This window comes from Spodoptera frugiperda, chromosome 2 (assembly GCF_023101765.2).
Source record: "Spodoptera frugiperda isolate SF20-4 chromosome 2, AGI-APGP_CSIRO_Sfru_2.0, whole genome shotgun sequence".
In the NCBI taxonomy this organism is placed as follows: domain Eukaryota; kingdom Metazoa; phylum Arthropoda; class Insecta; order Lepidoptera; family Noctuidae; genus Spodoptera; species Spodoptera frugiperda.
The window spans coordinates 9,585,592-9,606,854 of NC_064213.1; the positions used below are offsets into that span (position 1 = coordinate 9,585,592).

The 21,263-nt window shown below is 39.2% G+C and overlaps 2 protein-coding genes across 2 annotated transcripts in view; one reads left to right on the top strand and one right to left on the bottom strand.

The window, feature by feature from the left end:
- Positions 1 to 18,879, bottom strand: part of LOC118281786 (uncharacterized) — a 31,214-nt gene extending 12,335 nt beyond the window's left edge. The window contains exons 1-14 of the mRNA XM_050699543.1: positions 18,627 to 18,879; positions 18,293 to 18,443; positions 17,755 to 17,930; positions 17,074 to 17,394; positions 16,431 to 16,568; positions 16,143 to 16,258; positions 15,781 to 15,889; positions 11,188 to 11,310; positions 10,638 to 10,830; positions 9,856 to 10,073; positions 6,522 to 6,825; positions 5,976 to 6,199; positions 5,062 to 5,202; positions 4,364 to 4,630 (exon numbers count right to left, since the gene is read on the bottom strand). Of these exons, the coding sequence (XP_050555500.1) occupies positions 4,364 to 4,630; positions 5,062 to 5,202; positions 5,976 to 6,199; positions 6,522 to 6,825; positions 9,856 to 10,073; positions 10,638 to 10,830; positions 11,188 to 11,310; positions 15,781 to 15,889; positions 16,143 to 16,258; positions 16,431 to 16,568; positions 17,074 to 17,394; positions 17,755 to 17,930; positions 18,293 to 18,443; positions 18,627 to 18,785 (2,640 nt within the window). The 5' untranslated portion in view covers positions 18,786 to 18,879. The remainder of the gene's footprint in view (positions 1 to 4,363; positions 4,631 to 5,061; positions 5,203 to 5,975; positions 6,200 to 6,521; positions 6,826 to 9,855; positions 10,074 to 10,637; positions 10,831 to 11,187; positions 11,311 to 15,780; positions 15,890 to 16,142; positions 16,259 to 16,430; positions 16,569 to 17,073; positions 17,395 to 17,754; positions 17,931 to 18,292; positions 18,444 to 18,626) is intronic.
- A 561-nt stretch (positions 18,880 to 19,440) lies between these two features.
- LOC118269463 (uncharacterized) lies at positions 19,441 to 21,168 on the top strand. Its single transcript, XM_035584588.2, has one exon. It carries the CDS (start codon positions 19,969 to 19,971, stop codon positions 21,142 to 21,144), a length of 1,176 nt encoding a protein of 391 aa, XP_035440481.2. The 5' UTR covers positions 19,441 to 19,968; the 3' UTR covers positions 21,145 to 21,168.
- The last annotated feature ends 95 nt before the right edge of the window (positions 21,169 to 21,263 follow it).

A 21,263-nucleotide genomic window follows, 5' to 3' on the forward strand; every position in this document is an offset into this window, starting at 1 on the left:
ATTCTTGGATAAATTGCTTGTATTGCTTCGCTAGGTCTTCATTCTTGCTAAACTTACGTTCTATGTTTTTGAATTGTGCTATCGCTATCTCTTTCGAAGATCCTAGCTTCTCTTCTAATTCTGGTTTCATGGGCAACCTAACTACATAACGACCGTTTTCTAGACGTTTCGTCGTAGTTTCATAAAAATCTAGGCATTCCTGATCTTCTACGGACATAGAATTCTGTACTTGAATGTCTTCAATTGTCCAGAATTGTTGAATGTCTTCAACGTTATGCAAGGTGACGTTGCATTGAAATGAGGTGCTTGTATTGCCACCGCACAGCAACCATCCTAAATGAGTTTGCTGTGCTAGCGGTTCCGAGGATGTTTGTCCGCGAATTAATCCTTCTAAAAGGATGTTGGCGTAGATTTCTGCTCCTAGGAAAAGATCCACTGGACGGCTGATGTTATAATCTGGATCTGCTAAACAAAGATGTGCTGTGTGTTGCCAAGATGGCTTAGCGAACGTTTCGTTTGGCAGATTTCTTATTAAGTTATTCACTATGACAACATCGGTAGAAAACTTAAAATCGGTGTAAGTCGATTGACAAGCGATCGTTAGTTTTCCTTTGCAGTTGTTTTCACGTTCGCCTACTCCAAAAATAACCCCTTTACAAGATTTTCGCTTTAATCCTAGCTGCTGTGCTGCTTTCTCGCTGATCACGGAAACTTGTGAGCCCTGATCGATCAGTGCTCGCATGACATGCTGGGTCCTGTCAGTTGCTGTGACTTTCACCAGCGCGGTGGCTAGCAAAATCTCCGATGTTTCTTTCTGAGAAGCGTAGATGCTTTTGTTGTTTTCGCATTTTTGTTTCGCAATCTCGGCCAGGCTGTTGGACTTTGATTGTGTTGCGAAATAGTCATGCAAAGTCGTATGATGTTCGTCATTGCACTTATGACATCTTTTTGTCGAGTAGCATTTTGCGCCATTATGATCGTAAATACAATTTATGCAATAATTTAATTGGCTAATTAATTTAATTTTCTGCTCATTTGGTAATTCTGTAAATTTTTTGCAGCTTATTAAATTATGTTTTGCCGAACAATGAGGGCATTTATTTACTGACTCAGACACATGCATTGATTTCGCCATTTCTGTTTTCTTGCTGGTTTTAGATTCATTGCTCAGTTTAAAGTTATTTTTGCGATTAAAGTTGGATAAACCATTGGATGCTTGAGATGAAACTGCTTTTGGTGTCCCATCTTGACGTCGCCGAGATGACTCTAGGGCCGTGAACTTGTTCTCTAAGTAGTCCAAAAAGTCCCGAAGTACCGGAAGCTCTCGTGAATTCTTCAACGACTCTATATACTCGGAATAAGACTCACTATCCAATTTTTGTGCTAGTATATATACAAGAAGAGGATCCCATGTCGTAATATCTACGCCTAGATTTTTTATGGCGTGAAGACTTTCTAAGGTGACATCATGAAGTCGTTTGATGGCTGTGTAGGACTGCTGTGGTATATTGGCAAGATTGTAAAAGGAATTTACGTGGGTCATAAATATCTGCTTTTTGTTGTTAAATCTATGTGTTAAAATTTCCCAACAGGTGTTATAGTTGTCCGCGCTAATCGGGAGATGCTGGATTAAGCGCTCGGCTTCTCCTTTTACCTTACTCTTCAGGAACTGCATCTTTTGTGCCTTTGATAGAGAAGGATTGTTGTGGATTGCTTCATCGAAAAGATCTTTGAAGGATACCCACTGCTGATAATTACCTGAGAACACAGGAATTTCCATCTTCAGTGTGGACTTGTCACGGTACGATGTTGCCCACATCTTAGAGCTGATAGACTTTCTCAAGCCGTTATACGTACGTTCATGTTTGATGTAGCTTAATTCGTACGCTTCGTCGTCTTCCAACCCCATCATTAGTTCCCAATGGCTGTTGTCTACGGCTGTCCATCGAGTTTGTAATAATCGCAAGGCGTCTTCAAACTCCCATTTATCGGACAAGGATTCGACATCTATGCTTTCTACGGTTCTTGCGAATGCTTTGAAATTGATATGTTGCTTGCGCATCATATCATCTAGTTTGCTATAAATACCTTTAGACTCGCGCGCCGGGCTGGCGGATGCTGAGGATGGCTCGTTGCCCTGGTGCTTTAAGGATTTGCCCCCCGAAGGACCTGCTGATGCTGCTACTTGCTGATTACAAGGGTTGTCTTCTAGATCAGAGAGTCCTGGCGGCTTTGGTTGGTGACATAACGCATCATAATATTCGGATATGGCGTCTTTCGCTGCTTTATAGGACTCCATTGTTCGCTCGAACTCCGAATTTACGAAGTACTTATGACCTCTATTTTCAAACGGCACTAGTTTTTCGTGGTTTAGCTGATACTCTCTCCAATACAACTCTAAAAGATCTAATCTCTTCTTACAGTAGTCGATGTTCTTACGCTGTTTGCTATCCTTATTGAAATTAATAAGGACCTTGGCAATGCTCTCTGCTAATTCCGTTTGTTGGAAGTATAAAGTCTCCATTGTGCTGCTGTTAAACTTAAGTGAGACAGAAGATACGGAACGCTCTTACTTGAAAGCCGCTAGTCCTACGGCTATTGCTGCTGTGCTGCTGGCTCGCTGTTGTTGATGCGCGGGTAGCTCCCCACGGTTGTTGTAGATCCCTGTGAACTCACGCCTGATCTCGTTCGCGGCAACCCACAGATTGCTGGTACGGTACAAGCACTACGCGTTATGATTTATCGCGGTCGCGGAGTCCTTGACCGGCTCGAAGGACCAATATGAACGGTAAAGTTCGTGCTGCTAGATATTTCGGGTGCTAAATGATAAGGCTGAGCTAAGATTCAGAGTTCGTTTATTCCGACACTTTACGCTAATTAATGCTAATAATGATAATGAGTGCTACAAGTATGCCGATCGATCGCGCACTGACTCGTGTAGCTCACGCTTTTCCGCTGGTGCGGCCGCGCGACCTACTTGAGTCAAGACTGCTGATGATGATGTGTTCGATGAGTATCGAACAAAAGCAAATGCAAAGAGATGTCATAATTGAATAGTCCTTTAACATATTGTGTGGCACTTTACGTGGAATGCGAGACTTTACAAACCACGCCCCTCTCTATTTCGCACCATGTAGTTTTATACTACAACTTACACGTCAATTGTCCACATTTTGATGTGCTACTTTCTAAGCCCTTATAATCTATCTACACCTCTTTACTTATAATAGCACTAGCTTTTGCCCGCGACTTCGTCCGCGTGGTTGTGTTAGTGGTTGGTGGTCAAAATTAAAACAACTTCTACCCTTTTTATTCGCTATAAAAAGTACAATACAAAGTTTCACTGTTACAACTTTAAAAATGACGAATTTCTATATGATCATTCATCCCCTATTTTTACCCACTCTCCCCTATGTTACAGCTTTAAAAATGGCGAATTTCCATATGATCATTCATCCCCTATTTTTACCCACTCTCCCCTATGTTACAGCTTTAAAAATGGCTAATTTTTATATGACCATTCATCCCCTATTTTTACCCCCTCTCCACTATATTTGTGCAATAAAAAGTAGCCCTATGTTCTTTCGTTCCCCATTAAGTGTCTAAATACAAAGTTTCACTGTTACAGCTTTAAAAATGAGGAATTTCAATATGACCATTCATCCCCTATTTTTACCCCCTCTCCCCTATATTTGTGCAATAAAAAGTAGCCTATGTTCTTTCGTTCCCCATTAAGTGTCTAAATACAAAGTTTCACTGTTACAGCTTTAAAAATGACAATTTTCAATATGACCATTCATCCCCTATTTTTACCCCCTCTCCCCTATATTTGTGCAATAAAAAGTAGCCTATGTCCTTTGGTCCCCATCAAGTTTCTAAATACAAAGTTTCACTGTTATAGCTTTAAAAATGACGAATTTCCATTTGATCATTCATCCCCTATTTTTACCCCTCTCCCCTATATTTTGCAATAAAAAGTAGCCTATGTTCTTTCGTTTCCCATTAAGTGTCTAAATACAAAGTTTCACTGTTAGAGCTTTAAAAAGTTTTCCTCTTTATAATATTAGTGTAGATTGGGCAGGGCCCATTTGTTTTGTCACAGTGCACAATCACATTATAGCATCTCCTCTTTGTACCTACTTCATGAGATTACGATGATTTTACGCATATTGTCACAATGGAACGCCAAATAATACAATTCTGGTTTGCGTTTTTCACTAATAACTACTTACCTTAAAATAAGAGTGGCCCTTTTTTAATACGCTGCTTATTAACTTCTAACCTCTTGCTTAATAACAGCTCTTCCCTTCAAACCTTTAATTCTAAGTACTGTACAAAACATTTATTTCCCATAATGCCTCACCTGAATAATATGATGAATCTTCTTCGTAACAAACTCCGGAAGCTTGACAACATGACACCAGTAGGTGGTGTCATCCCCAGGAACTTTCAGATCCTTGTTAGTGACTCGTAGCTGGTACGCATCAGTCACTTGCTTCAGCCCTACTGGGGTGAAGAGACGCACTCTGATGAAGCCGTGGTCATGTGATGGTGTGCACGTGAGGCAGAGACCTTTAGATGAGAATAGTTTGTCGGTCCCGTGAGCCCAAACTATGTGGACTGTACCGTCCTGGGAAAATTAAATAAGAAAATAAAGTAATTTCAAGCTTCAAGTAGAAGTACCGTAAGATCGGATTTCTTTGACCCTACAGGGTAACTTTGACCCAAAATTTTAGACCCATGAAAAACTAATATACGTTTTGTTTTGATTTCCTATTGGTTGTAGAATGTGGGTTAAAGTTACCCTCTAGGGTCAAAGAAACCCGATGTTACGGTACTTAATTCTAGTAGGTGCGATTGCACCCTATTGGAAGGGCCCACTTATTTATTTATTATTTTTAGACTATTTGTGCCTGTTATTAAGTTTAACTTTAAATAATTTTTGCAATTACCTATTGGGCCAGTGAGTACCTAGATCCGATTAGGTATACGAGGGTTCTAGTCTGAACTTCGAATCCTAAATTGGGAAAATAAAATAGTCTATTATGACTTAATTATCACCTCAATAACATAGTCGTCATCATCACAGGTGTCGAAAAACCGCTCGAATAAGAAGCTCCAAGTGTCAGGGTCGGGGTGGAAGTTGTCGCAGTCTTGTTGTGAATCCCGTAATAGTTTCCCTTCGCCATCCGCATGCATGTCCTATGGAAACACAAAAATTAGCTTGTTAAGCATAACTACTTATGTCTAACATTGATTTTATTGAGGAGGACAATTAACAGACTTCCTTTGCAAATCAAATCTTTGAAAAAAAATAAACCGACTTCACTAAAAAAGTTAAAAATAACTTTAATTTCGGATGTCGGTGTTTCTCGGTATTATTTGTTTGTTACACCGACTACGACCGAAAAAAGTCGGTTAAAATTCTCTATCTCAATAACTACTTTATTTATTTGTATTGTCACAGTCACTTAATTAACTTTATTGTAATTTCTATGTGAGTATGAAGTTCCATTGGCCATTTCTGGTCTTCTTCATCAGTTCCACCTCTTCAAAGGTTACTTTTTGACTGTAAATGCTTCAATTCTAGATGAATATACCAAAATCACTATATAGTTCTACCTATAATATTTGAGGAGTTCCCTCGATTTCTCTAAGATCCCATCATCAGATCCTAACTTGGTGACAATGGGACCACCTCAGAACTATCTACTTTCGAACAAAAAAAGAATTTTGAAAATCCGTCGACAATTGACGGAGTATTCGATGAACAAACATACAAAAAAAAAAAAAACATACAAACAGCCGAACATAGTACCTCCTCCTTTTTGTGAAGTCGGTAAAAAAATTATGAGAAATCGCATTTAAAAACATGTTTCGGAAATGGTACGTTATTTCCATGCAAGCAAGAACTTTGTCTAGTCAACAAACGGTTTATGTCTTGTAATTTATTTTCTAAACGTACACAAACTTACCTCATAGTGATGTTTCCCCTTATAATCGGTCCAAAACACGCAGACATCAGAATTATTCAGGTTTCCTCTGTCTGAGAAGCCCAAAGCAAACCAGTAGAACGTAGGAGCCTTATCCGACACCACTAGTTGGAACTGAATCTTCCTGATTGCATAGTTGATCTGCCATTTTAGTAAGAAATCTCCATTCGGATCCAACACTGATTCACTTTCTGCTATATAGTCTGCTACAAATAGAAAGTAACGTATAAAGAACCTCTTACCGTTGTATTCAGAGTTATTTAATGGTTACTTAATCCAATACTTAGTAACTGTTTTCGATACAAAATTGTTACTAAAGAACAGTTTAAGTAATCACTAAATGACTCTGAGTACGGCAGTTAAGGAATCAATTTTTAGAAACTTTTTAAAGTAGAGAAACTCAAAGAACTTTCTTTAAAAAGACGAAATATTATAGCAATAAGTTAGAGGATTCTTAAAATATGTTAAAAACTTGAAATCCTTCTTGAATTTTTAACAAAACCAGATAAAGTAGGATCGATTACTTACCAGCATTGCTATTGATTGTAAACGAGAAATGAAGACACACATACAGGGATAAAATTGTTACAATGCACTTTAACACCATTGTGATTCGGTGGATTTTAGCACATTGCTTGGATCCTAGACCTGACCGCCTGGTCCGACAGGCGGAGAGACAATGAGAAGATCCCTCAGCACCACAACTATGCAAAGATATATAGCGACGCGGTCTTATTGAGAGAGGTGACGGTATGTAGGGATGCTGTACAATCGAGTCAAAAAGTGTTAGGGATTTTGTACAGATGAGAAGAGAATGTTTATTTTTAAAGTGTGTTTTTATTATATTTTATTTAGTTCATAATGCACCTAAATATGTACACAAGGTGAGCTTAATGCCGTAGGTATTACTACCAGCCAAACCTTTGGATTATTTTTTGTTGTAGCAGAGGTTTTAATCTTTTATTTTAATAACATAACTACTGCGTAACATGCTTTCCGACTTTACTCTAGTGTTGTAACACGACTAAAGCAGTCCACTGACATGAAGCGTACCTAGGTGCCTATCGTATTAATTGTTAGATGTATTTGTACCTAGGTAATTATCAACACTATAAATAAACATTTCTCAATGATATGCTTAAAAATCGGTTACAATAAAAAAGAAAAACAATCTTCTTGTCGCTATTAATAATACACATAAATATTTTCTAAATTCTATCACCGTAAATTAGAACAAATATTTTTACTTTTAATTTTTAAAATAAAATTAACACATAGCCAAATTCGGGATATTCACACTAGTTGTAAAACTGAATTCGTGAAGATATCCAGAAAGTTCCACATTAATAAATACGTATATTCATCGAAATTCTCGGCACTTGGGCGGTGGAATGCAAGGCGGTGGCGGGCGCCTTATTAAATTCCTGGCGAATTGACGCGCGCCCGAGATGAGGCCCCGGCAGATTAACATTTTATTTCATTATGGATAGGATAGATAGGTTTGTGGTAAACCGTCGGCTTGGAAATTATTTAGAGTGAAGATTTGTTTTGTGATGTTTACGGATAAACAAATAGTGCTCCTGCACCTAAGTATATTTTGAAATATCGTATCAAAGTCGGACCAAGTCAAACACGAGATCATGAACATGTCTCCTCAGCTTAAGGTTTATAGTGCTGATGGTGTAATTTAAACGCGTGCTAATATTTTTCACCAGTTAATTATGATGTTAAAGTTATTCATGTCAGTAAATAATTCAAAAGGGAATTTCCAATAACATCGTACTTCTGATTAATAAACACAAGTTAGGGTTCAATTATTAAGATTATTTTTCATTTTGATTTGATTAGCAGGTTGGGGACGTTGTTTCACGTCGGTTTTTTTTGTGAATAATGGGGTAAAGTAATACACAAAATTGTTAAAATTGTAAAGAACAATGTATTAAGTATAACGAATACTACAGGGTGTCCGGTGGCAGAATTAGGATTTTAAAATTAAATAATAAAAAAACGGCAGAATATTTTTTTTATTTCAATGACTATAACAAAGAAGGGAATTGCGGATTTTATTTGTTAATTTTTTTTTTGTCTAAATGTTGACCATCACGTCGGACACACTCTTGGAATCTGGCTTCAGTATTCCGCGCCACTCGCTGGAGAAGGGCCGTCGGGATGTCATTAACCTCGCGAACGATATTTTCTTTTAATGCTGAGATGGTCGGTGGGGCGGTTTCGTAAACTTTACTTTTGGGGTACCCCTACGGAAAAAAGTCCATGGGGGTAAGATCCGGCGACCTGGGTGGCCAGGGGATGTCAGCAAAACGACTTATTAATTTGTTAGGGAACAAATCACGAAGAAGCGCTATGGTCTCTCTAGCAGTGTGAGGCGTGGCGCCATCTTGATGGAACCATGTCTGTGAACTGTAGGCAGGATGTTCTCTTAATTTTGACAGAAAAAAATTGGTAAGCATTCGCCGATAAGAAACGGCGGTCACAGTAATGACTTGTCCTTGACGATTTTCAAAAAAATAGGGACCGATTATTCCTCTGCTTGACAATGCACACCAAACCGTCACTTTGGGACTGTGAAGTGACTGTTGATGTTTCAATCGTGGGTTCTGTCCTATAGGTGACCAAAAATGACAGTTCCGTTTATTTACACTTCCATTTAAATGAAAATGGGCTTCATTACTTCAAAAGATTGTGTTCACCGTACGAAATCGCTGCAACATTGTTTCGCAGAAACTTTTGCGCAAATTGTGATCACTAGGCTTAAGCGCCAGCACAATTTGAATTTTAAAGGGGTGATGTTTAAGGTCCTTTTTCAATATTTCGTGCACAATCGTTTTTGGGAGCCCTAGAGCAGCCGCTCTCTTACGCACGGACTGTCGCGGGTTATCACGAAAACTGTTTGCGACAAGTGCTGTTGTCATCAGTCCTCGACCTTCGACTAGGTGCCGGCCGCGGATTATTTGCTGCTGAACTGGTTGCTCTGAACCTCCGCACCCACAATCGAATCAAATCTTCGCTTAACGCATCACGTAACCGTCGGATATTGTACCGCGAACAAAATCTTCGACGAGCAATAGCACAGGAATCGTTTGCTTTAAAACAAGCTTCGATTGCGAACGCACGTTCTTCACCCGTCCACTGCGACATCGTGGCTAAGGAATCCGCATGAATGACGAATCGAACGAGACCACCCCGTCCGCCCCTCCGCTAACGGTTCGAAAATAGTTTGAAATTTAAATCCTAATTCTGCCACCGGACACCCTGTATATATAGCTCTACGCTACATTATTATCATCACTTCCTTGTCTGTCTACATCTGTAGTTTCGCTTGTTTCTTGACTTGATGTGTCCTCTTGTACGGCGTCTACTGATTTTGATTCTTCTACTGAAGCCGGAGTTTCCTGTTATTAAAAATATTATATAAGATTACTAGCGGACCCGACAGACGTTGTCCTGTCTACGCGTCTTTAATTTGAAAATTTGTCGGATCCAATGTAAAACATTGCAAAATCAACAACTACTAATACAAAATTAATTAAAAAAACATTGTCCAGCGGATAAAATTGTGAATCAAAACCATTCTCAGATTCCCTTAAATACACACAAAATCGGTCCAGTCGTTTAAGAATAGTTCAGTGACAAACACACTTACAGAAGAATTATATATATAAAGATAGGTACATTTAAGTACAATATTTGTAAGTAATAATATAATGTACTAATTACCCGTGGCATGCCGGGAGCGCAGATCCACGCGAGACACAATGTATTTTATACCGGCATACAAAAGCATAATTGATCTTAACATTCAATCTCTTAACACTCAATAGTTGTAATAATAAGAATATCGTACCTCTCTTTCAAACAATATAGCCAATTCGACGTGCTTAGTCTGCGGGAACATGTCGACAGGTACAGCGCGTACTGGCACGAAGGGAGCCCCCCTCAATGTCTTCGAGGACGGCCGCGAGAGGTCCACGAAGTTCTTCACAGCTGATGACGGACTACACGATATGTAGACCAGGCGAGTCACTTTCCGGGTGTTCCTCAGCTGCGTTACTGCTCTCATGTCTGTAGATTTTATTTGTCTTTTAACTTTCGTGACGCTAATATTCATCAGGTTTATCTACGAAACTGTTCGACTAGACAACTCGACTAGTTTCAAGACAGGACAGGTGCCCCTGTGTTTTTTTTTGTTATGATGTAGCAAACATGTTTTTTTTACTTTTATGTTATTTTTGTGTAGTGGTTGTAGTTAGTTTGTTTAAAGTAAGTATTAAACATTATTTGAAGTACATACCACAAATAAACCGATCACTATGAATGTATTGTCTGTTAGCATAAAATTATAATAAATAACCATTACAGGAATTTCATTTTATTTTGCAATTCTAGTGGGATCCTAATTAACATCCTCATATTACGACACTAGCTACTTCCGCGCGGTTTCACCCGCTCTTCTTGGCTCCTATTGATCACAGGGTGATGTTTTATAACCCATAGCCTTGCTCGATAAATGCACTATTCAACACAAAAATAATTATTCAAATCGGACCAGTAGTTGCGGAGATTAGCGCGTTCAAACAAACAATCACACTCTACAGCTTTATAATATTAAGTATACATTGTACTTACGTAATCCAGCTCTAGGTGGGTCCACGATAGCAATAATATCGTCCCCGTCAGCCCTGGCGAGCACTGACGTCAGGATATCCTCGGCCTTGCCGGCGAAGAAGTCACAGTTCTGTATACCATTCAGCTCGGCGTTCGCTCGCGCATCCTTCACCGCCTCTGTTATCATTTCCAAGCCTAGTACTCTGCCGCAGTGCTGGAAATAAATGGGTGTAAAGACAAAAATATTATTTTTGTTATTCTATTAATTGTATTGAATTAGTCAAGCTGTACAAGCTAACTTAAGAAGGACGAGTCCCAGTTATTTTATTTGTTGACTTATGTTTCATTGATATTTTTATCTCTGAAGCAAATCACGTTTAACTTTCATGAGATAATGATCGATATCGGTATGTGAGTTTTCAATTTCATGTTTGTTGTCGCACTTGCGAAAAACTCTTAATAAAGGCAACGATTTAGGAGAGACATGGGTCTTTCCAACAGTCCAGCAGTGGAGTGTCACAGGCTGTTGTATGTTATTTAGTAGTTTTAGCTAAGTAGCTATAGTCCTTACCGGGGCAAAACACAATCCAATAGTGCCGGTACCGCAGCATATATCGAGAACCGTAGATTCTTTCTGCACTTGGCTCAGCTCGATCGCACTTTGGTATAACACTTCGGCACCCGCAGTATTTACCTATAAGCAAAAATAAATAACAAAACCAGTTGTGATCCTGCTCTTTTTTTAGTGACATAAGATTCATTTAAATGATACCACGGCCTCACGGAAGCGTGAAACAACGTTTGCGTTGTGTTTCGTTGTGTGAGTGAGGTTCCCTTCCCAATCTTACCAGCCCCGGATCTAGGGGGCAAGCCGGGGCCCATGCCCCGGGCGGCAAATTTAGGGGGCGGCAAAATTCACACTTCACGGACCAGTGGACAACAAAATCATTTATTTAATTTTGACCACGGAATAAATATAGTACCTACAAGTACAGGAATTTCATGGCCATATCAACTTGACCGATACCCTGAGCGCGGAGTGAGACGTGCTGCCCGAACATTTTATTATTCGCTAAGTGCGTAGGCATAGTACATAAGAGAAGAAGTTCGCCGCCTCTACGCGGGTGTCGTGCGATGGATGGTCCTTTACGGGGCGCCTGTTTGGTCAGCTCGACTGTCAGGCGTCTGACGTTGCAGAACGAAAATCTATCGTCTGCAGCGGAAAATGGCCATCCGTAACCCACGAGGATACCGAACGGTGTCCTTTGAGGCGGCAACGCTCCTGGCTCGCTTTCCGCCGTTGGATATCCTGGCGGATATGGACGCGAAGGTCTACGACCAAATCCGTTCCGTCCGTCAAAACGGCAGTGGTAGAGTGCCAGGAGCGGCGTTCGTTAGGCTGAGGCGGCAAGAAAGGCGACACGCGCTCGAGCGGTGGCGTGAGCGGCTACAACAGCCAGAGATCTCACGCAAGCGCGTTGTCGAAGCCATTTTGCCGCATTTCGAAGCCTGGCTGAAAAGAGAGGAGCGCATCTCCTTCAGGCTCACTCAGGTACTGACCGGACATGGCTGCTTCGGCGAGTACCTGAACAAGATTGGGCGAGAGACCACGGCAAATTGCCACCACTGCGGAGGTAATCTGGATTCCGCACAGCACATGCTCGAAGAGTGTCCGGCGTGGGTCTCGGAGCGGCGGGTCCTGGTTGTGGTTACCAAGATCGGGCGAGACCTGTCTCTGCCAGCAGTAGTAGAGGCTATGCTGGCAGATACAGAAAACTGGAGGGAGGTGGCCTCCTTTTGTGAGACTGTAATGTCCCAAAAGGAGGCTGCTGAGCGGGATCGTGAGAGGGCCGATCCTGCTCATAGAAGGCGTCGAGGTGGCAACAGTCTTGACGCCTAATCCCGCCTGCGTCAACTGCAGGTAGACCTTTGGGGTCGCGGGTACCTAGAGTGGGGACTCTAGATGCCCATCTAGCGACCTTAGGGAAGACGGTGGCACAGTGGTCACGTGCAACTTGCACAACGAGGCTAATGGGAAGTACATGTCTCCCTAGGGATGTGCCGTAACAGGCGTTGCACCATAGGGGCTCCGGAGCAGGTCTAGTTAGAGGTCTCGGTGCCCCTTATCGGTGCTGAAGGTGGCCACCGGGGTGGTTTTAGTGAGGTAATCCCGCACTCCCTAGTCTTTCTCCCCAAAAAGCTAGGCGCCTTTTGAAGGTTTCCCCCGACATCAAAAAAGAAAAAAAAAGTACATAAAGTCGATTAGAAATACGCGCCCGGCTCTTGCTCGCCTGCAGGAATCGCAGATCGGGGCAGCACGCGTTTGATTACCGTGAGATGAAGCTATGTTCGAAAACTTCCTCGTCGATTTGTCTCCACGACAGTGTTTTGTTTTAAAAACGTGAGTAGTTTGTATGTTTACTATTTAGCACTTGTCGATTGTTACTTTTGCTCTTGTGATGTAAAGGGTGTCCATTCGAAAAACAAACATACAATTCAGTATCCTAATTTACCGTCTGCTAAACGACCTGTACCTCATGGACCAGGAATTTCGATTCCTCCACCTTTTCTTTCCACCATCCAACAGCAATCATCAGATGAAAGTTCAAACGGAAGAACCGTTGAAGATGAATTCAATCCTGATATAGATTCACCTCAACAGTTTATCCAGGATGATTTAAATGACTTAGTGAGAGATTTGGGTCTATCAAAGGATGCTGCACAAATCCTAGGATCACGACTGAAAGACAAAAATCTATTGGCTCCAAGAACCACATTTTCGTGGTACAGGCATCGTGAAAAAGAGTTCGCGAAATATATCTCTCAAGAGGGCTCACTGGTAATAATATTCCTGAAGTAGTCATGAAACTGGGAGCTGATAATTAAGATTCCACATCATGGAGGTTATTTATTGATTCTTCTAAGAGAAGTCTGAAGGGTGTCTTGTTGTACAATGGTAATACCTATGGTTCGGTGCCTGTCTCAAAGAAACGAACGAGAGTCTTGCTAAATTAAATTAAGTATACAGGGTGACTTTGAATTCGACGTATTCCTCTCGGGAGGTGATAATACAACTAATTTCCTACAAAATTAGCCCTGAGGTCCTTGGGCGGAAAGTGGCTAGTTTCTGAGATATTCAACATTTTTGGTTTTGGTAAACAAATCCCGCATTGATTACAAAAACATCAATAAATATATTTATATATTTTGGGGCTAATAATGGATATTGTGATAGTTTGATCAGAGCACTATCGATCTACTGTGCGGCAATGGTAGGATATTTCGGTTCCCACGTATATATTGACAGGGCGGTCCCACTACATGACTACATGGCATGCACAATGACCAGAACCTAACGCCGGTTGATTTTTACATAAAGTCTCTTGTTTATACGGATGGAATAGGCCGTGTATCGAAATTCTTCTCCAAAACATATTTGAAGATAATGACGAAATTAGACGCATATTCAGTCCAAGAGTGACCGTCATAGAGATAAAGAAGCGTGTTTGGGCATGTATTCGTCGTAGGGAAGGTTACTTTGAAAATTTTTTTGCAAATAAAGATGTTTTTGAAATTGCCCTTTTCTCTTTACACTCTACTTATCATCAATTAATTAATTTATCTTTGAGAATGTTGTAAATAATTTTATGTTTCTGGGTAGATACTAAACCAAGGAAGTTTTTCTAATAGTTTGTACGCTTAGTGTCATATATTTTTTTTAAATAAATCCTGATTTCTATCGACCAAATTAGTGACACAAAACAAAATTTGATAGGAAATTACTTGCTATTTTAAAACGAATGATATTTGTGCCATAATTAGTATTTATAAATGATAACTGATGTATTGGCAACTGATTAAAACTAAAATAACTAAAATCCAACCAGTATTTTTTTATTTATTGATGTTTTTGTAATCAATTCGGGATATTTTTACCAAAACCAAAAATGTTGAATATCTCAGAAACTAGCCACTTTTCGCCCAAGGACCTCAGGGCTATTTTTGTAGGAAATTAGTTGTATTATCACCTCCCGAGAGGAATACGTCGAATTCAAAAATTAGTTGTATTATCACCTCCCGAGAGGAATACGTCGAATTCAAAGTATAGCGAATATTGTTGGCAACTCTGTGGAGACCTCAAAATAATATCTATGCTTTTGGGTCAGCAGTCTGGATTTACAAAGTATCCATGATTTTTGTGCGAGTGGGACAGTCGAGCACGAAATTTACATTACATTAAGAAAGAATGGCCTTTCAGAGAAAGACTTGTACTGGGACAAAAAAATGTGCACCAACCCAAAGTCAGTTCTTTCACCTCCCCTTCACATAAAGTTAGGATTGATGTAGCAGTTTTGTCAAAGCTTAAAATAAACAAGGTGACTGCTAATACATATGCGACAAATTTCCTGCACTTTCTTAAGCTCAACTTAAAGAAGAAGTTTTGTAGGCCCTCAAATTCGAAATTTAAAATCGGATAGATTGTTCTAATGACCCAGAATGAATCTGAAGTATGGAGTTCATTCGTAGAAGTCATAGAAGTCATAGACTTACAATTATATGGGTGATAAAGGTGAAAATAAACATAAGTAGGTGGGCATTTTTCAAATTTTGCCCCGGCAAAAAAAATATGTAGATCCGGGGCTGTGTGATCCACAAATTGTTGTTTCGGGTCTGTGTGTCATGTGCATGTGAACTTGTATGTTTGTAAACGCACCCACGACACAGGACAAAATCCTAATGAAAAAAAAAAAAAAAAAAAAAAAAAAAAGTAGGTGGGGGCGGCATTTCTCAAATTTTGCCCCGGGTGAAAAAAAATGTAGATCCGGGGCTGAATCTTACCAATCCCTGTTTTCCGAACAACAATCCTTAAATTCCTAACCCCAAAAGGCCGGCAACGCACTTGTAACACCTCTGGTGTTTCGAGTGTCCAGGGGCGGCGGCTTTTGCTTACCATCATGTGATACGTTTGTTTCATTAAAAAAACCTCAATGGCTGGGGACTACGCGGCTGTGATTCCGGGACGGAACAATGCTTTGTATGACGTAGAAATTGTTGTTTCGGGTCTGGGTATCATGTGCATATGAAATTGTATGTTTGTAAACGCACCATGAGAAAATACCATAGAGAGGCAACATTAAAAAGAAATATTTTTTAAATTACATACCTGGAAAAATGCTTCAGGCGATATCCTGAACTGTTTGCCGAGTATAGTGTCGATGATATGTGTGGACCCTGATAGATGGACTGGTTTAGATCCGTCCTCGCCTACTCGCCTGGAAGTAAAAATCTATATTTTAACTCTTATATACATATATTATTTAATTCTATATTCTATTGTATGAGTGGTAAAGACAATTTTTTGGAATAAAAGTTTTTAATTGGAACTATGATTTTTAATATTTTAACGGTCGGTTTACTTATCATATCAAACCGAAAGTCGACGATACAAATACATGTGCAATAAATAAAAAATATAGTATCTATGTAACAATTGAAAACAAATACTGTGTAAAAGTAGGTACATACTTTTTGATAACAAGTTGAAAATATAGAGATTTAATCCCGCAAGCGACAGCTTCCTCTGAATTAAAATGATCGATTAAATCTCTTTTCACCTGATCTATCTCTTCTTCTGTAAGGTTCTGAAAGGAAGAAAAATAAATTACGTAAAATCATTTTAAACAATATTTTATGCAGCTTACACTGACCATAAACATGGTTATGCAAACTAGACGTGTATACAACATTTTAGATGCTATCCATTCTGAACTTTATATCTTAAGACACAAATACTAATTTCGTTTACAAACTTACTTGGGGATGCATAACAACGATAAGCATGACGTCACCAGTGGAGGTGGAGTCCCGCACGGTGAGGAACCTCCAGTACCCTGTGTAATCAGCTGGAGAGAATGGCGCCAACTTTGATTTGCGGATAAAATCTTGAAATATCTGAAATGATTGATTTGTCAGCAACTTCATCAAATGCACCTGGTGTTATCAGACTACCGCCCGAATATTTGTACTAAAATATCGTGCTATCTCTGTCATTTTATAAAGAATTGATAGTGACAGAACTACATTAGAGAGCGTCACGCGTCATAAAATTGAGTAGCGTTTGAGTATTCGGGCATATAACAATTATTATAAGGTTATCTGGAAGAAATCACCGTAGGCGATAAGACTGTCCATTGTACTTAAATTACTACATATTACAATGTAAATGTGTTTTATGTATGAGTGCAATAAAGTATAAAATAAATAAATAATTATAATATCTCTATGCCTTTTATTCAGATCTGTTCAGTAGTTTTTGCTTGTATTTTGCAATCGTATTTTTAATTTTTAGGAGAATGAAAAGAGCATGACGTAAATTACACCATCAAAAATTGTATAACACAGAGAATACTTCATCTAGTTTAGAAAATTAAATAAACATTTAAAATAACACTCTTACCAAAACAGCCTTCTTAGTCTTCTCAGAGATGTGGATCATTTCTTGTATGGGTCCGACGGCCACAGTGCCAGTTACGTAGCTGCCCAACCTGAACCCTACAGTGGGTAACTTGGACTCCTCGTCATACCCCACTGTGAACTCACATTTGTTCCTATATCCCACTGTTACTGGGGATTTTTGGATCGGCCTCAGCTCAAAACTGAGGCCATCATGAATCTTTCTATTGGCTTCAATATCATTGCGTCTATTCTTATCTATCTTCCACCTTTCATTGTCAAACTTCATTAGTATTTGCTTTATTTCCTTTTCTTTTAGTTTTAACTGTAAAACAAATAAAGTTTTATTAAAAAAGGTCTTTTGACTATTTACCTTACTTCCTTTGTCCATTATTGAAAATAGTTTAGAAATATCCATTATGTACTTGAGTGGTCGCAAGTGCGACTGCCGGACAAGGGGTCTCAGGTTCAATTCCCGGGTCGGGTAAAGTATTACTGGGCATTTTTCGGATTTTCGGAATTTTTCAGTAGTAGTAATGTGCACCTCTATCTATGGAGGTACTACCCTTCGGGGATAAAAGGCGTGATGTTGTGTGTGAATGTATTGTATCCATTATTTAGTAGGTATAAACATTATACTCAAATTACTTTAACATGAACATGTTCAAAACCTGTGTGTACTTACCTGTTCTTCATAATCAATGTTCCAAAAAGGAGTGGTAGCATCCTTCAACTTCTCCTCTTGACTCCTGTTGTCCTCTTCTTTCTTTTTTTTATTCTGACCAACTTCTTCATCTTGCTTTCTCTTTCTAACTAATGGATCTGGGGCGGGTTTCGCTTCTTCAGCTATTAGGGTCTTTCCTGAAGATTTAAATGTATTATTACATATTATTATAGTGAGAAATCTACTCAAGCAAGGCCAATAAATTTAATTGAGATTGCAGGGAGCCAATGCATGCAGGTCCCTTCATAATCAATAACTAAAAATTATTTTTGGGATTTATAAAGTAGGTACATGATGTAAAGTATTTTATATCATTTTAACTGTATAATGTATTGGCTTAAGCTGTAAAATTATACATATTTTTTTACTAATAAATAAATAAACTAATTTTTGCAAAGAAATGGTCTTTTATTCACAAAAACTATAAATATTAAAAGATCAGGACACAAGCTCTACGTTTCATAGATTTATAATAAAATAAAAACACTGTTACATTTACCTTTCCATGAATAACCATTGAGTGCTTCGACTGCACTCTTCCGATCCTCATCATTTTGGAAACATGCATACAACCACTGGCTGCCATTCCTAGGCCTTTTGATTTTACTAGTTTTCAACCCTAGTTTCTGGTTCATCAACTTTTTTAATTCCTAAAAGAAAATATTACAATGGTTATCCAGTTAACCAAAAACTTAAAAGACAATATGTGGCAATAACTTTTGTTTACATTTGTACAACTTGGTCTAGAGTATATAAACTTTAGAGATATAAACCTAATTTGATCAGTCTGTTATTAGTAACTAAATGTATAAAAAGTCCAACTGTTATCCTACCGCTATTCCGTAAAATTTCGGCAGGCCACGCAGTTCAATTTTAAACTTTTCAGAAGAGAAACCTCCTCGATCTAAATACGCATATTCTTCTTCAACTTTCTCATCTTCGACTTTAGGAACTTCCTCAACAGTATCAGCAGTTCCATTTTCTTCTGCCATTCTTAAAACTTTAAAACAAACAAAATAAATAAACACACTATTTACTTTCGTAAAAGTTTTGATTTGAGTTTTGTTTTGAGGTTATGTTACTGAACCGGCGTGTTTTTATAGTTGTCCTTTTCTGACACGACAAATACCGTATAAGTGTGAATAAGATAGAAACTACTATTATGCCATTAAACAACACGGGTAAACTTCTAGAATCTGGAACACAACACTACACAACTGACACTAGAGATTGACAGCGACAGTTTAATTTGCGTTTAGAAATTATGTTAGATTTTAAAGTTTTTTTAACAACGTATTTCGCGTCGCTTTGTGACTTGGAGCAAATAAATCAAGATTTTTTTTACTGTTAATTTGTCTTAATTAATTTTTTTGTGACTTTCAGATTATTTCACTTGCAACATATTATAATCAATGTGAAAACATTTAGCTAAACATTGTAGAGTACAAAATAATAAAAATCAATTTGTTAAACGTAAAATATATTTCTTTAAGATATAAACAATAAATAAAAGTTTGAAATAAATTAGTCACATTCGGAATAGATTTAGAAAAGTCTTCGTACAAAAGGTTATCTAAATACACGGAAGTAAGATATACTATCACGATAGAGTAGCACATTATGAGGTATTTAGTCTAGTTTTATACATTTAAGTACATTTACATTGCATACATTTAATTTGCTCACAATAAAGCTTTACGATACAATATACTACTAATTTGTAAGTAAATAAAGCTATTTTTATGTACTTATGTGTAAAAGAAAATTATTCTTATTGCCGGTTTCATAAAGTGTATAATTATATGAACTAGCTACTTCTGCGCGGTTTCACCCGCTGTTCTGCTCCTATTGATCGTAGAATATTTTATAGCCTATTGCCTTCCTCGAAAGTCTGCATTTTTATAAATATTAATCTATCAAAATTAATATCTAATACATTTATTTGCATCATATTGCTTTGGTTGGATAATTAAATCTACACTAATATAACGTTTGAACGCGCTAATTGCCGGAACTACTCGTCTCATTTAAATTATTATTTTTGTGTTAGATAGAGCATCTATCGAAGAAGGCATCACGCTCTGGCTAATAGTGCAGTGCGATGCGCGCTCGAGTACGGACGTGTTGCAGTTGTACGCAAAGGTCGCGGCGTAAGTCGCTGCCCGATATTTCGCAATGAGTTCGCAACAACTTATCGCAAACGAGCTGTTGGCGTTTATACAAAATGCCATCGACACCATGGACGAGATCAGCATCATGCAAATTTGCAAGTCGAACTTCAAAGAAGACGAGATCAGCAAAGGCAAGATACTACTCTACCAAACGACCGGGAAGCTGGACCAAATGCCATCGAGGAGGAGAGATGGCACGGATAAGAGCGTCCAAGACATCATCACCTTTATGAAGGCGACCGACCCTGACGACGTGCCGACTTTTGTGGCGAAGGAGCTACATAAGTTGCCGCCCGTCACTTTCGACCACGTAGATGTCACCAGGCTGCTGAAGGATATCACATCATTGAAGTCTAGCCTGGCCCAGATGCAGTGCAAGTTGGAGACGTCTGATGCCACCATCCAGGAACTGCGTGCCGAGATAGTGTTGTTACGCAATGCTGTTTCGGAAAGTAGGTCTCAAGACGAAGCCAACGTGAACACACGTCGCGGGGCGCAAAACGTTTCAGTCAGCAGTTTTGCATCGGCGAAACTGAACTCATCGCCTAGTGCAAATAATGAGGTCGATGCACCGTGCCCCGCCGCTCCTCGTGTCTCTCCACGTGCAGAGAACACGTCACGCGAAGCTACGTCGACCCCCAAAGTAGCTTACGCCGCAATTGCTGCCGCAAACAAAACAGCTGCTACGCTACCTAAGCAGCCAAAAAGGGGTAAGCAGAACCGGCGCTGTGAATCCGTATCAAGGATTCCGGTACAGCGCTGTCCAGGAAAGCCTGAGTGTGATAAGGATGGCTTCATCAAAGTTCAAAAGAAGAAGCTTACTTCTCGCAATCAGTGCGGTACTGGACTGACCGGACCTAACATGCTGCTGCGTCCAGCTGTGCCTACGACGCTGCTGTATGTGTCCCGATTACACCACACCACGAAGGTTGAGGACATCGTGGAGTATGTGAAGGTGAAGACCAACTGGACCTTGAGGGTCGTAAGGTTGGAACCGCGTCAAAATACCAACTTCAAGTCGTTTGTGGTGCGAGTTCCAACTCAACATCTAGAGAAGTTCCTCAAGGCAGAATTTTGGCCGAAGGGTGTCATATACCGGCGTTTTCGAGGCAGGCTACGTGACACCGAGCAGCGTAATACGACGCCACGCATCGTCACATCGTGTGACCTCAATAATTAATATAAGAATTATGTATTTATAGTATTTTATGTTTTAGTATAGTATTATTGTATTGATATGGGCCTTCGTTGCCTGATATAAATTAATAAATAAAATAAATAAAAAAAATAATAGGAGCT

Coding starts and splice junctions, on each gene's coding strand:
- LOC118269463 (XM_035584588.2), top strand. CDS start 19,969: ATGAGTTCGCAACAACTTATCGCAAACGAGCTGTTGGCGTTTATACAA.